A 16,412-nucleotide genomic window follows, 5' to 3' on the forward strand; every position below is an offset into this window, starting at 1 on the left:
GGACGGGGAGATGGAGCCCGGAACCGGGCACGGCACCGGCACCGAGCTCGGGGACCGGCAGCAGCGGCGGTACCGGGAACCGGGACGGGCCCCGGGCTCCGGTAACGGCCCCGCCCGGGCCCGGGGGGGTGGGGATGTTTTGGGGAGGGGGCGGCGGCTGCGCAGGCGCGGGGGGGACACGGGGGGAGGCTCCGGTGTCCGCCCACGCGTGTCCCCTCCCCCCCCCGCGTGTCGCCGGTGCCTCCCGGTGCTGTCCCCGGTGCTGAAGGCAGCCCCGCCCCCTCCCCTCCCCTCCCCTCCCGGGTCACCTCCCACGGCCCGGAGCCACCCCCTCGGTGTCCCGGTGTCCCCAGACCGGTGCCACCCCCTCCGTGTCCCGGTGTCCCCAGGCCGGTGCCACCCCCTCCGTGTCCCGGTGTCCCCAGGCCGGTGCCACCCCCTCCGTGTCCCGGTGTCCCCAGACCGGTGTCACCCCCTCGGTGTCCCGGTGTCCCCAGGCCGGTGCCACCCCCTCCGTGTCCCGGTGCCACCCCTCGGTGTCACTGTCCCCCCTCCCACCCCAGCTCAGTGTCATCCCCTCCGTGGTGTCCCCAGGCCAGTGCCACCCCCTCCGTGTCCCGGTGTCCCCAGGCCGGTGCCACCCCCTCCGTGTCCCGGTGCCACCCCTCAGTGTCACTGTCCCCCCCCCCCAGCCCAGCTCGGTGCCACCTCCTCCGTGTCTCGGTGTCCCCAGGCCGGTGACACCCGCTCCGTGGTGTCCCCAGGCCGGTGCCACCCCCTCTGTGCCACCCCTCAGCGTCACTGTCCTCCTCCCCAGCCCAGCTCGGTGCCACCCCCTCGGTGTCCCGGTGTCCCCAGGCCGGTGCCACCCCCTCGGTGTCACTGTCCCCCTCCCGGCTCGGTGTCCCCTCCCGTGTCACCCCCCCCCCGTTGTCATGGCAATGAGGTGGCACCGCCCCATCCCCCCCCAGCCCGGGGGTCACACCTGGGGGGTCTTGGGGACCCCCCCGCGGTGACACTTTGGGGACACGGTGGGTCCCAACCCCCCCCAAAAGATTCACTCGGAACAGGCGGATTTGGATCCCAAAAATTCCCGATTTTTCCAGCGTGGGAAAACTCCCAGAACGGCCTTTTCTTCCCCAAATCCTGCGGCTGCCAAAACTCTGAGACCCCCCAAAAATCCCTGGCATTCCCCAAAAATCCCTGAGACCCCCCAAAAATCCCTGGGACCCCCCCAAAAATCCCTGAGACCCCCCCCAAAAACCCCTGAGACCCCCCCCCAAAAATCCCTGAGACCCCCCCCAAAAACCCCTGAGACCCCCCCCAAAAACCCCTGAGACCCCCCAAAAATCCCTGGGATTCCCCAAAAATCCCTGGGACCCCCCCCAAAAATCCCTGAGACCCCCCCAAAAATCCCTGGGATTCCCCAAATTCGGATCCTCCTTCTCCAGGGGGAATTCCTGCTTAGGGAGTTCCCATGAGGGGGGGTCCCAAGGGGGGAACCCCCCCCCAAACCCATCCCGGGGACCCCCAAACCCATCCTGGGGACCCCAAACCCATCCTGGGGACCCCAAATCCATCCTGGTGACCCCAAACCCATCCCAGAGACCCCCAAATCCATCCTGGGGACCCCCGGGGCTCAGGGGGATTTGGGGGGGCTCAGGAGAATCCCAAAATCCTTCTCTGGGAACCCAGAGATGTCCAGGAGTTCCCCTCAAGTGGGGAACCGACCCCAAACCCATCCTGGGGACCCCAAATCCATCCTGGGGACCTCAAACCCATCCTGGGGACCCCAAATCCATTCTGGGGACCCCAAATCCATCCCAGAGACCCCCAAACCCATCCGGGAGACCCCAAACCCACCCTGGGGACCCCAAATCCATCCTGGAGACCCCAAATCCATTCTGGGGACCCCAAATCCATCCTGGGGAACCCAAATCCATCCCGGAGACCCCCAAACCCATCCGGGAGACCCCAAACCCATCCTGGGGACCCCCAAACCCATCCTGGGGACCCCAAATCCATCCTGGTGACCCCAAACCCATCCTGGGGACCTCAAATCCATCCTGGGGACCCCAAATCCATCCAGAGACCCCCAAATCCACCCTGGGGACCCCAAATCCATCCTGGGGACCCCAAACCCATCCCAGAGACCCCCAAACCCACCCTGGGGACCCCCGGGGCTCAGGGGGATTTGGGGGGGCTCAGGAGAATCCCAAAATCCTTCTCTGGGAACCCAGAGATGTCCAGGAGTTCCCCTCAAGTGGGGAACCGACCCCAAACCCATCCTGGGGACCCCAAATCCATCCTGGGGACCCCAAATCCATCCAGGGACCCCCAAACCCATCCTGGAGACCCCAAACCCACCCTGGGGACCCCAAATCCATCCAGGGACCCCCAAACCCATCCGGGAGACCCCAAACCCACCCTGGGGACCCCAAATCCATCCTGGAGACCCCAAACCCATCCTGGGGACCCCAAATCCATCTTGAGGACCCCCAAACCCATCCGGGAGACCCCAAACCCATCCCAGAGACCCCAAATCCATCCCAGAAACCCCCAAACCCATCCTGGGGACCCCAAATCCATCCAGGGACCCCCAAACCCATCCTGGGGACCCCAAATCCACGCCAGGGACCCCAAATCCACGCCAGGGACCCCCCTGGGGCAGAGTGGGGCTCAGGGGGATTTGGGGGGGCCCAGGACAACCCCAAAACTCGGGAGCTGCTGCTCGGGGAATCCGGAGATGTCCGGGACTTCCAGAGCTCAGGGGGGTCCCAAAGAGGGGGAAACGGCCCCAAATCCTTCTGGGGGGGGACCCCAAATCCTTCTGGGGGGGCCCCAAATCCTTCTGGGGGGACCCCAAATCCTTCTGGGGGGGTCAGAGGAGCTGCTCCCGGCTCCTCTCCAGCCGCTGCCGCTGCTGCTCCCGCCAGTGCCAGAAGCGTTTGGTTTTGGGGCGCAGGAACTGCACCACGTCCATGGGAACCCGAACAGTGTCCAGCCCGTTCACCTGGGAACCCCAAAAACACCTGAGTCACCCCCAAAACACCCCAAAAACACCCGAGTCACCCCAAAAACACCCCAAAAACACCCCCAGGGCACCACGTCCATGGGAACCCGAACAGTGTCCAGCCCGTTCACCTGGGAACCCCAAAAACACCCCAAAAACACCTGAGTCACCCCAAAAACACCTCAGTCACCCCAAAAACACCCCAAAAACACCTCTAAAACACCTGAGTCACCCCAAAAACACCCCAAAAACACTTGAGTCACCCCAAAAACACCCCAAAAACACCTCAGTCACCCCAAAAACATCCCAAAAACACCTCAGTCACCCCAAAAACACCCCAAAAACACCCCAAAAACACCCCAAAAACACCTGAGTCACCCCAAAAACACCTCAGTCACCCCAAAAACATCCCAAAAACACCTCAGTCACCCCAAAAACACCCCAAAAACACCTCAGTCACCCCAAAAACATCCCAAAAACACCTGAGTCACCCCAAAAACATCCCAAAAACACCCCAAAAACACCTGAGTCACCCCAAAAACACCTGAGTCACCCCAAAAACACCCCAAAAACACCCTAAGTGACCCTAAAGCAGTCTCAGGGCACCCCAAAATCCACCAGGAGACCCCAAAATGCTCTGGGTCACCCCAGAGTGCCCTGGGTCACCCCAAAGTGCCCTGGGTCACCCCAAAGTGCTCTGGGTCACCCCAGAGTGCCCTGGGTCACCCCAAAGTGCCCTGGGTCACCCCAAAAGCGGCCCCAGGACAGCCCAACCCCCCCAGATCAGCCCGAGGGGCCCGGCCAGAGGGGGGGGAGGGAAAGGGAAATGGGGGGGAAGGGAAGGCGGGGGGGGTCTGCTGTCCCCCTGTGTCCCCTCCCTGTCCCTGTGTCCCCCTGTGTCCCCTCCCTGTCCCCCTGTGTCCCCCTGTGTCCCCTCCCTGTCCCCTCCGTGTCCCCCTGTGTCCCCCTGTCCTGCTGTCCCCCTGTGTCCCCTCCCTGTCCCCTTGTGTCCCCTCCCTGTCCCCCTGTGTCCCCCTGTCCTGCTGTCCCCTCACTGTCCCTGTGTCCCCTCCCTGTCCCCTCCCTGTCCCCTCCCTGTCCCTGTGTCCCCCTGTGTCCCCCTGTCCTGCTGTCCCCTCCCTGTCCCCTCCCTGTCCCCCTGTGTCCCCCTGTCCTGCTGTCCCCCCCTGTGTCCCCCTGTCCTGCTGTCCCCCTGTGTCCCCTCCCTGTCCCCGTGTCCCCTCCCTGTCCCCCTGTGTCCCCTCCCTGTCCCTGTGTCCCCTCCCTGTCCCCGTGTCCCCTCCCTGTCCCCTCTGTGTCCCCTCTGTGTCCCCCTGTGTCCCCTCCCCGTCCCGCTGTCCCCTCACCGTGACGTCACACCAGAAGTGTCCCCAGCGCCGGATGGGCTCCGGTGGCAGGCGCAGGGCGTGGGGGGGCACGAACACCCCGAGCTGCCGGGAACAGCGACCCCAAAAACTGGGAGTGACCCCAAAAACTGGGAGTGACCCCAAATCCCGGGAGTGACCCCAAACCCAGGGAACAGCGACCCCAAAAACTGGGAGTGACCCCAAAAACTGGGAGTGACCCCAAAAACTGGGAGTGACCCCACATCCTGGGAGTGACCCCAAATCCCAGGAGTGACCCCAAAAACTGGGAGTGACCCCAAATCCCAGGATCCCACCCCAAATCCAGGGAACAGCGACCCCAAAAACTGGGATTGACCCCAAACCCTGGGAGCGACCCCAAAAACTGGGATTCCACCCCAAATCCTGGGATCCAACCCCAAATCCTGGGATCCCACCCCAAGATCCCATCCCAAATGCCGGGATCCCACCCCAAACCCTGGGGATTCCCCATCCCAAATCCCAGGAGTGACCCCAAACCCCAGGATCCCACCCCAAATCCAGGGATTCCATCCCAAACCCCGGGATCCCAACCCAAGATCCCACCCCAAACCCTGGGATTCCATCCCAAATGCCGGGATCCAACCCCAAGTCCTGGGATCCCATCCCAAATTCTGGGAGTGACCCCAAACCCCAGGAGTGACCCCAAATCCAGGGATTCCACCCCAAATCCAGGGATTCCACCCCAAATCCTGAGATTCCACCCCAAATCCAGGGATTCCACCCCAAATCCTGGGATCCCACCCCAAATCCTGGGATCCCACCCCAAATCCAGGGATTCCACCCCAAATCCTGGGAGTGACCCCAAACCCCAGGAGTGACCCCAAATCCTGGGATCCCACCCCAAGATCCCACCCCAAATCCTGAGATTCCACCCCAAATCCTGAGATTCCACCCCAAATCCTGGGATTCCACCCCAAATCCTGAGATTCCACCCCAAATCCTGAGATTCCACCCCAAATCCAGGGATTCCACCCCAAATCCTGAGATTCCACCCCAAATCCTGGGATTCCACCCCAAATCCTGAGATTCCACCCCAAATCCTGGGATTCCACCCCAAATCCAGGGATTCCACCCCAAATCCAGGGATTCCACCCCAAATCCTGGGAGTGACCCCAAACCCCAGGAGTGACCCCAAATCCTGGGATCCCACCCCAAGATCCCACCCCAAATCCAGGGATTCCACCCCAAATCCTGGGATCCCACCCCAAATCCTGGGATTCCACCCCAAATCCTGAGATTCCACCCCAAATCCAGGGATTCCACCCCAAATCCAGGGATTCCACCCCAAATCCTGAGATTCCACCCCAAATCCTGGGATTCCACCCCAAATCCTGGGATTCCACCCCAAATCCAGGGATTCCACCCCAAATCCTGGGATTCCACCCCAAATCCTGAGATTCCACCCCAAATCCTGGGATTCCACCCCAAATCCTGAGATTCCACCCCAAATCCTGAGATTCCACCCCAAATCCTGAGATTCCACCCCAAATCCTGGGATTCCACCCCAAATCCTGAGATTCCACCCCAAATCCTGGGATTCCACCCCAAATCCAGGGATTCCAACCCAAATCCTGAGATTCCACCCCAAATCCAGGGATTCCACCCCAAATCCAGGGATTCCACCCCAAATCCAGGGATTCCACCCCAAATCCTGAGATTCCACCCCAAATCCAGGGATTCCACCCCAAATCCAGGGATTCCACCCCAAATCCAGGGATTCCACCCCAAATCCTGGGATTCCACCCCAAATCCAGGGATTCCACCCCAAATCCTGGGAGTGACCCCAAACCCCAGGAGTGACCCCAAATCCTGGGATCCCACCCCAAATCCTGAGATTCCACCCCAAATCCAGAGATTCCACCCCAAATCCCAGGAGCAGGGCTGCACCGAGACCCCCAAATCCTTCAGGAACGACCCCAAACCTTGGGATTTGCCCCATTTGCTGCAGCTCTGGGAATCCCCAAAATCCCAAAAATCCCCCAAAAATCCCCAAATCCCCCCAAATCCCCCCAAAATCCCGGCTCACGTTCTTGAGGAAGTGCCTGGCCACGATGTCGGGGCTGAGCTCCCAGCTCACGTTGTTCTTCATCCCCACCTGGAGGCGGCAGCTCCGCAGGAATTCCAGAGTCTGGGAAAAGGGGAGGGCTGGGAAGGGCCCCGGGAATGGGGGGAGCACCCGGGGTTTTGGGGATTTTTGGGGGATTTTTGGGATTTTTGGGGGATTTTTGGGATTTTTGGGGGATTTTTGGGGGATTTTTGGGGGAGTTTTGGGGGATTTTTGGGGGATTTTTGGGATTTTTGGGGGATTTTTGGGATTTTGGGGATTTTTGGGGTTTTTTGGGGATTTTTGGGGGATTTTTGGGATTTTTGGGGGATTTTTGGGATTTTTGGGGGATTTTTGGGATTTTTGGGATTTTGGGGATTTTTGGGATTTTTGGGGGATTTTTGGGATTTTTGGGGGATTTTGGGGGATTTTGGGGATTTTTGGGATTTTTGGGGGATTTTGGGATTTTTGGGATTTTTGGGGGATTTTGGGGGATTTTTGGGATTTTTGGGATTTTGGGGGATTTTGGGGATTTTTGGGGTTTTTTGGGGATTTTGGGGGGATTTTTGGGATTTTTGGGGGATTTTTGGGGGATTTTTGGGGGATTTTTGGGGGATTTTTGGGATTTTGGGGATTTTTGGGATTTTTGGGATTTTTTGGAGATTTTTTGGATTTTTGGGGGATTTTTGGGATTTTTGGGGGATTTTTGGGATTTGGGGATTTTGGGGTTTTTGGGATTTTTGGGGGATTTTTGGGATTTTTGGGGGATTTTTGGGGGATTTTTGGGATTTTGGGGATTTTTGGGATTTTTTGGGGATTTTGGGGGGATTTTTGGGGGATTTTTGGGGGATTTTGGGGATTTTTGGGGGATTTTGGGGATTTTTGGGATTTTTGGGGGAGTTTTGGGATTTTTGGGATTTTTGGGATTTTTGGGGGAGTTTTGGGATTTTTGGGATTTTGGGGATTTTGGGGGGATTTTGGGGATTTTTGGGGGATTCTTGGGATTTTGGGGATTTTTGGGATTTTTGGGGGATTTTGGGATTTTTGGGATTTTTGAGGGAGTTTTGGGATTTTTGGGATTTTTGGGGGATTTTGGGGATTTTTGGGGGATTTTTGGGGGATTTTTGGGGGATTTTTGGGATTTTGGGGTTTTTGGGATTTTTGGGGGATTTTTGGGATTTTTGGGGGATTTTGGGGATTTTTGGGATTTGGGGATTTTAGGGATTTTTGGGGATTTTGGGATTTTTGGGGGATTTTGGGGATTTTTGGGGGATTTTGGGGATTTTTGGGATTTTTGGGGATTTTTGGGGGATTTTTGGGATTTTTGGGATTTTTGGGATTTTTGGGATTTTTGGGGGATTTTTGGGATTTTTGGGGGATTTTTGGGGGATTTTTGGGATTTGGGGATTTTGGGGTTTTTGGGATTTTTGGGGGATTTTGGGGATTTTTGGGGGATTTTTGGGGGATTTTGGGGATTTTTGGGGGATTTTGGGGATTTTTGGGATTTTTGGGGGAGTTTTGGGATTTTTGGGATTTTTGGGATTTTTGGGGGAGTTTTGGGATTTTTGGGATTTTGGGGATTTTGGGGGGATTTTGGGGATTTTTGGGGGATTCTTGGGATTTTGGGGATTTTTGGGATTTTTGGGGGATTTTGGGATTTTTGGGATTTTTGAGGGAGTTTTGGGATTTTTGGGATTTTTGGGGGATTTTGGGGATTTTTGGGGGATTTTTGGGGGATTTTTGGGGGATTTTTGGGATTTTGGGGTTTTTGGGATTTTTGGGGGATTTTTGGGATTTTTGGGGGATTTTGGGGATTTTTGGGATTTGGGGATTTTGGGGATTTTTGGGGATTTTGGGATTTTTGGGGGATTTTGGGGATTTTTGGGGGATTTTGGGGATTTTTGGGATTTTTGGGGATTTTTGGGGGATTTTTGGGATTTTTGAGGGAGTTTTGGGATTTTTGGGATTTTTGGGGGATTTTTGGGATTTTTGGGATTTTTGGGATTTTTGGGGGATTTTTGGGATTTTTGGGATTTTGGGGATTTTTGGGGGATTTTTGGGATTTGGGGATTTTGGGGTTTTTGGGATTTTTGGGGGATTTTTGGGGGATTTTGGGGATTTTTTTGGGATTTTTGGGATTTTTGGGATTTTTGGGGGATTTTGGGTATTTTTGGGATTTTTGGGATTTGGGGATTTTGGGGGATTTTTGGGATTTTTGGGGGATTTTTGAGATTTTTGGGATTTTGGGGATTTTTGGGGGATTTTTGGGATTTGGGGATTTTGGGGTTTTTGGGATTTTGGGGATTTTGGGATTTTTGGGATTTTTGGGATTTTTGGGGGGATTTTTGGGGATTTTGGGGATTTGGGGATTTGGGGATTTGGGGGATTTTTGGGATTTTTGGGGATTTTTGGGGGGATTTTTGGGGATTTTGGGGATTTGGGGATTTTGGGGAAGCGCTCACCTTCTGCCCGCTCGGGGTTTGGAGCTCCTGCAGCTTCCCCTCCTGAGCCAGCTGGGAATGGAGAGAGGGAATGAGGGGAATGGGGTTGGGATTGGGAAATGGGGAAAATGGGATTGGGGAAATGGGGAAAATGGGGAAAAATGGGATTGGGGAGGGGGGAAATGGGGAAAAATGGGGAAAAATGAGATTGGGGAGGGGGGAAATGGGGGGAAAATGGGGGGAAAATGGGAAAAATGGGATTGGGGAAATGGGGGAAAATGGGGAAAAATGGGATTGGGATGGGGGAAAATGGGATTGGGGAGGGGGAAATGGGGAAAAATGGGATTGGGGAAATGGGGGAAAGGGGGAAAAATGGGATTGGGATGGGGGAAAATGGGATTGGGATGGGGGGAAATGGGGGGAAAATGGGGGGAAAATGGGATTGGGATGGGGAGAAATGGGGGGAAAATGGGGGGAAAATGGGATTGGGATGGGGAAAATGGGATTGGGAGGGGAAATGGGGAAAATGGGGAAAAATGGGAGTGGGGAAATGGGGGAAAATGGGATTGGGATGGGGAAATGGGGAAAAATGGGATTGGGATGGGGGAAAATGGGATTGGGATTGGGGAAATGGGATTGGGATGGGAAAATGGGATTGGGGAGGGGGAAAATGGGGGGAAAATGGGGGGAAAATGGGATTGGGATGGGGAAAATGGGATTGGGATTGGGGAAAATGGGATTGGGATGGGGGAAAATGGGGGAAAAATGGGGAAAAATGGGATTGGGATGGGGAAAATGGGATTGGGATGGGAAAATGGGATTGGGGAAGGGGAAAATGGGATTGGGGAGGGGGGAAATGGGGGGAAAATGGGGGGAAAATGGGATTGGAATGGGGAAAATGGGATTGGGATGGGGAAAATGGGATTGGGGAGGGGAAAATGGGGAAAAATGGGGAAAATGGGATTGGGATGGAGAAAATGGGGGAAAAATGGGAATGGGGAGGGGAAAATGGGGGAAAAATGGGATTGGGATGGGGAAATGGGGATAGGTTTGGGAAGGTTCAGGAAGGTTCAGAAAGGTTCGGGAAGGTTTGGGAAGGTTTGGGAAAGTTTGGAAGGTTCCGGAAGGTTCAGGAAGATTCCGGATGGTTTGGAAATGTTTGGGAAGGTTGGGAAGGTTTGGAAGGTTCTGGATGGTTTGGAAGGTTCCGGAAGGTTTGGAAGGTTCAGGAAGGTTCAGGAAGGTTCAGGAAGGTTCAGGAAGGTTTGAAAGGTTTGGAAAGGTTTGGGAAAGTTGGGAAGGTTCAGGAAGGTTCGGAAGGTTCTGGGAGGTTCAGGAAGGTTCCGGAAGGTTCAGGAAGGTTTGGAAGGTTCAGGAAGGTTTGGAAGGTTCCGGAAGGTTCAGGAAGGTTCCGGAAGGTTTGAGAGGTTTGGAAAGGTTTGGGAAAGTTGGGAAGGTTCAGGAAGGTTTGGAAGGTTCTGGGAGGTTTGGGAAGGTTCCGGAAGGTTCAGGAAGGTTGGGAAGGTTCAGGAAGGTTCAGGAAGGTTCAGGAAGGTTTGGAAGGTTCCGGAAGGTTCCGGAAGGTTCAGGAAGGTTCCGGAAGGTTCAGGAAGGTTTGGAAGGTTCTGGGAGGTTTGGGAAGGTTCCAGAAGGTTCCGGAAGGTTCAGGAAGGTTCAGGAAGGTTCGGGAAGGTTTGGAAGGTTCAGGAAGGTTCAGGAAGGTTCAGGAAGGTTCAGGAAGGTTCAGGAAGGTTTGGAAGGTTCAGGAAGGTTCAGGAAGGTTCAGGAAGGTTCCAGAAGGTTTGGAAGGTTCAGGAAGGTTCAGGAAGGTTCCAGAAGGTTTGGAAGGTTCAGGAAGGTTTGGAAGGTTCCAGAAGGTTCAGGAAGGTTCAGGAAGGTTCCGGAAGGTTCTGGAAGGTTCTGGGAGGTTCAGGAAGGTTCCAGAAGGTTCCGGGAGGCGCTGACCTTCTCCTGATCCTGGAACACCCGCAGGTTCTCCGGGCTCGGGTACACGGCCAGGCCCTGCGGGAGCAGCCGGTTCCTGCCCAGGCGCCGCCCCACGCTCACCACGTCCCCACGGCGCCCCACGCCTGCGGAGACACCCCAAAATCCTGCTGGGGACATGGAAACACCCCAAAATCCTGCTGGGGACATGGAAACACCCCAAAATCCTGCTGGGGACATGGAAACACCCCAAAATCCTGCTGGGGACACCCCAAATCCTGCTGGGAACAGGGAAACACCCCAAAATCCTGCTGGGAACACCCCAACACCCCAAATCCTGCTGGGAACACCCCAAATCCTGCTGGGAACACGGGAAACACCCCAAAATCCTGCTGGGAACACCCCAAATCCTGCTGGGAACACCCCAAAATCCTGCTGGGAACACCCCAAAATCCTGCTGGGGACACCCCAAAATCCTGCTGGGGACACCCCAAAATCCTGCTGGGAACATGGGAACACCCCAAAATCCTGCTGGGAACACCCCAAAACCACCCCAAATCCTGCTGGGAACACCCCAAATCCTGCTGGGAACACCCTAAATCCTGCTGGGAACACCCTAAATCCTGCTGGGGACACCCCAAAATCCTGCTGGGGACACCCCAAATCCTGCTTTTTTTTTTTTTGATTCTGGATTTGCCGGGATTGCCGGGATTGCCGGGATTCCGGGATTGCTGGGATTGCCGGGATTCCGGGGATTCCGGGATTGCTGGGATTGCTGGGATTCTGGGATTCTGGGTTTGTCGGGATTCCCAGGATTGCGGGATTGCCGGGATTGCTGGGATTGCCGGGATTGTTGGGATTGTTGGGATTCCGGGATTGCCGGGATTCTGGGATTGCTGGGACTGTTGGGATTGCTGGGATTGCCGGGATTGTTGGGATTCTGGGATTCCGGGATTCTGGGATTGCCGGGATTCTGGGATTGCCGGGATTGTTGGGATTGTGGGATTCCGGGATTGTTGGGATACCGGGATTCCCAGGATTCTGGGATTGTTTGGATTCTGGGATTCTGGGATTCTGGGATTGCCGGGACTGTTGGGATTGCTGGGATTGCCGGGATTCTGGGATTCCAGGATTGCTGGGATTGTTGGGATTCCGGGATTCTGGGATTCCCGGGATTCCGGGATTGTTGGGATTCTGGGATTGCCGGGATTCTGGGATTCCGGGATTGTTGGGATTCTGGGATTCTGGGATTCCCGGGATTCCGGGATGGCTCACCCTGCACGGAGCGGGTCAGGAGCAGCTCCATGCGGGAACGGGGCAGGTGCTTCCCGTCCCGCACCAGGCGGAACACGCGGTGCCGGCGCGGGTGTAACCGGGGAGCCGCTCCCAGCCGGGCCAGCGGCACCGGCCACACGCGCTCCACCACCACCGAGCCCTGCGGGAGAGAATTCCAGGGAATTCCAGCGAATTCCCAGTGGGAATGGGATTGGGAATGGGATTGGGAATGGGATTGGGAATGGGGATTGGGAATGGAATTGGGAATGGGGATTGGGAATGGGGATCTGGCACCGGCCACACGCGCTCCACCACCACCGAGCCCTGCGGGAGAGAATTCCAGAGAATTCCAGGGAATTCCCAGGGGGAATGGGATTGGAAATGGGGATTGGGAATGGGATTGGGAATGGGATTGGGAACGGGATTGGGAACGGGATTGGGAACGGGATTGGGAATGGGATTGGGAATGGGATTGGGAATGGGGATTGGGAATGGGATTGGGAATGGGGATTGGGAATGGGATTGGGAATGGGAATGTTCCAGGGAATTCCCATTGGGAACGGGATTGGGAATGGGGATCTGGCACAGGCCACACGCGCTCCAGAACCACTGAACCCTGCGGGATAGAATTCCAGGGAATTCCCGGTGGGAATGGGATTGGGAATGGGATTGGGAATGTTCCAGGGAACTCCCAATGGGATTGGAATGGGGATGGGAATTCCTGATGGGAATGGGGATGGGAATGGGGATGGGAATGTTCCAGGGAATTTCCCATGGGAATGGGGATGGGGATGGGAATGGGGATGGGGATGGGAATGGGGATGGGATTGGGAATGGGATTGGGAATGTTCCAGGGAATTCCCATTGGGAATGGGATTGGGAATGTTCCAGGGAACTCCCAATGGGAATGGGAATTGGGAATGGGGATGGGATTGGGAATGTTCCAGGGAACTCCCAATGGGATTGGAATGGGGATGGGAATTCCTGATGGGAATGGGGATGGGAATGGGAATGGGGATGGGAATGGGGATCTGGCAATGGCCACACGCGCTCCAGCACCACCGAGCCCTGCGGGAGAGAATTCCAGGGAATTCCCAATGGGAATGGGAATTGGGAATGGGGATGGGATTGGGAATGTTCCAGGGAATGTTCCAGGGAATTTCCCATGGGAACAGAGCTCGGGATGGGGCAGCCCAGGGATCTGAGGTGGTGCCGACCCTGCAGCCCAGAGACCCCAGAACCGCCCCACACACCCCACAGATCCCACAGACCCTACAGGCCCTACAGGCCCTATAACCGCCCCACAGACCCCACAGACCCTACAGACCCTATAACTGCCCCACAGATCCCACAGACCCTACAGACCCTACAGACCCTATAACTGCCCCACAGACCCCACAGACCCTACAGACCCTATAACTGCCCCACAGACCCCCACAGACCCTACAGACCCTATAACTGCCCCACAGATCCCACAGACCCTATAACTGCCCCACAGACCCTACAGACCCTACAGACCCTACAGACCCTATAACTGCCCCACAGACCCTACAGACCCTATAACTGCCCCACGGACCCCCACAGACCCTATAACTGCCCCACGGACCCCCACAGACCCTATAACTGCCCCACAGACCCCACAGACCCCACAGACCCTACAGACCCTATAACTGCCCCACAGACCCCACAGACCCTATAACTGCCCCACAGACCCTACAGACCCTATAACCGCCCCACAGACCCTGTGACCACCCCACATATCCTACAACCACCCCACAGACCCCACACACCCCACAGATCCCACAGATCCCACAGACCCTACAGACCCTATAACTGCCCCACAGACCCCACAGACCCTACAGACCCTATAACTGCCCCACAGACCCCACAGACCCCACAGACCCTATAACTGCCCCACAGACCCCACAGACCCTATAACTGCCCCACAGACCCCCACAGACCCTACAGACCCTATAACTGCCCCACAGACCCCCACAGACCCTACAGACCCTGTAACTGCCCCACAGACCCCACAGATCCCACAGACCCTATAACTGCCACACACACCCCACAGACCCCCACAGACCCTGTAACCACCCCCAGATCCTACAACCACCCCACAGACCCCACACACCCCACAGACCCTACAACCACCACACAGACCCCACAGACCCAGTAACTGCCCCACAGACCCTGTAACCACCCCATAGACCCCCACACACCCTATAACTGCCCCACAGAACTCGTAACTGCCCCACAGACCCCACAGATCCTGCAACCACCCCACAGACCCTACAACCACCCCACAGACTCTGCAACCACCCCACAGACCCTGTAACCACCCCACAGACCCCACAGACCCTGCAACCATCCCTCAGACCCCACAGACCCCACAGATCCTGTAACCACCCCACAGACCCTGCAACCACCCCACAGACCCCACAGATCCTGTAACCACCCCACAGACCCCACAGATCCTGTAACCACCCCACAGACCCCACAGATCCTGTAACCACCCCATAGACCCTGTAACCACCCCACAGACCCCACAGATCCCGTAACCACCCCATAGACCCTGTAACCACCCCACAGACCCTACAACCACCCCACAGACTCTGCAACCACCCCACAGACCCCACAGACCCTGTAACCACCCCACAGACCCCACAGACCCTGTAACCACCCCACAGACCCCACAGACCCTGTAACCACCCCACAGACCCCACAGATCCTGCAACCACCCCACAGAACCTGTAACCACCCCACAGACCCTGCAACCACCCCACAGATCCTACAACCACCCCACAGACCCCACAGATCCCGTAACCACCCCACAGACCCTGCAACCACCCCACAGACCCTGTAACCACCCCATAGACCCCACAGACCCCACAGAGCCTGTAACTGCCCCAGACAGAGGGTTTAGGATCTGGGGGGGAGCTATGGGGTCTGGGAGGGCTCCAGGGGGGGTTATGGGGTCTGGGGGGTTACAAGGTCTGGGGGATCCCTAATGGGGGTTATGGGGGATCCCTAATGAGGGTTATGGGGGATCCCTAATGAGGGTTATGGGGGATCCCTAATGAGGGTTATGGGGCCGGGAACGGTATAGGAGCTATGGGGGTCAATAACGGGGTTATGGGGTCAATAACGGGGTTATGGGGTCAATAACGGGGCTATGGGGTCAATAACGGGGTTATGGGGTCAATAACGGGGCTATGGGGGTCAATAACGGGGCTATGGGGTCAATAACGGGGCTATGGGGTCAATAACGGGGCTATGGGGTCAATAATGGGGCTATGGGGGTCAATAACGGGGTTATGGGGGTCAATAACGGGGCTATGGGGGTCAATAACGGGGTTATGGGGGTCAATAACGGGGTTATGGGGTCAATAACGGGGCTATGGGGGTCAATAACGGGGCTATGGGGTCAATAACGGGGCTATTGGGTCCCATAACGGGGTTATGGGGTCAATAATGGGGTTATGGGGGTCAATAACGGGGCTATGGGGGTCAATAACGGGGTTATGGGGGTCAATAACGGGGCTATGGGGTCAATAACGGGGTTATGGGGTCAATAACGGGGCTATGGGGGTCAATAACGGGGTTATGGGGTCAATAACGGGGTTATGGGGGTCAATAACGGGGCTATGGGGGTCAATAACGGGGTTATGGGGCCGGCGCAGGGCCCGTCCCGCCATCCCCGGTACCGAAGCCAGGCGCCCCCGCCACTGCCGGTGCCCCCGTTCTCACCAGGCCAGGACTCAGGCTCAGGGCTCGTCCCGCCGCCATTCCCGGTGTCCCCGCGCTCAGCAGCCCCTGGCCCAGGGCCCGTCCCGCCGCCATTCCCGGTGTCCCCGCGCTCAGCAGCCCCCGGCTCAGGCTCAGGGCCCGTCCCGCCGCCATTCCCGGTGTCCCCGCGCTCAGCAGCCCCCGGCTCAGGCTCAGGGCCCGTCCCGCCGCCATTCCCGGTGTCCCCGCGCTCAGCAGCCCCCGGCTCAGGCTCAGGGCCCGTCCCGCCGCCATTCCCGGTGTCCCCGCGCTCAGCAGCCCCCGGCTCAGGCCCAGGGCCTGCCTCAGGGCCCGTCCCGCCGCCCCCGGGGCCAACATGGCGGCCCCGCTCCCCCTCACGGCGCCGAGGAGCGCGCGCCGCCCGCACTGCGCCTGCGCAGAGCCCGCGCCGGGCGGCCCCGAAGGACCCCGGCGGGGGCTGCCCCGGAGCGCCTGATCCCGGTTCCCGCCGGTTCCCGTCCGGTTCCCGCCGGTTCCCGTCCGGTTCCCGCCGGGACCGA

The 16,412-nt window shown here is 57.3% G+C and overlaps 1 protein-coding gene across 5 annotated transcripts; it reads right to left on the reverse strand.

The window, feature by feature from the left end:
* Positions 1–1,330: 1,330 nt before the first annotated feature.
* Positions 1,331–16,263, reverse strand: MRPL9 (mitochondrial ribosomal protein L9). Of its 5 annotated transcripts, none has more exons than XM_086866293.1 (8): positions 15,874–16,263; positions 12,398–12,447; positions 12,124–12,323; positions 10,870–10,994; positions 8,926–8,976; positions 6,446–6,547; positions 4,381–4,464; positions 1,331–3,013 (listed from the first exon to the last, which is right to left on the reverse strand). In XM_086866293.1, the coding sequence occupies exons 1-8, from the start codon at positions 16,228–16,230 to the stop codon at positions 2,882–2,884; spliced, it is 1,101 nt and encodes a 366-aa protein (XP_086722419.1). In that variant the 5' UTR covers positions 16,231–16,263; the 3' UTR covers positions 1,331–2,881. The 5 variants fall into 5 exon arrangements, with proteins under 5 accessions (XP_086722419.1, XP_086722416.1, XP_086722420.1 ...); XM_086866290.1 differs by having other exon boundaries at positions 12,398–13,191; XM_086866292.1 differs by having other exon boundaries at positions 2,874–3,013; positions 4,381–4,489; positions 12,398–13,191.
* Positions 16,264–16,412: the final 149 nt, after the last annotated feature.

Source organism: Cyanistes caeruleus, chromosome 30, assembly GCF_971803275.1.
Source record: "Cyanistes caeruleus chromosome 30, bCyaCae1.hap1.1, whole genome shotgun sequence".
In the NCBI taxonomy this organism is placed as follows: Eukaryota; Metazoa; Chordata; class Aves; order Passeriformes; family Paridae; genus Cyanistes; species Cyanistes caeruleus.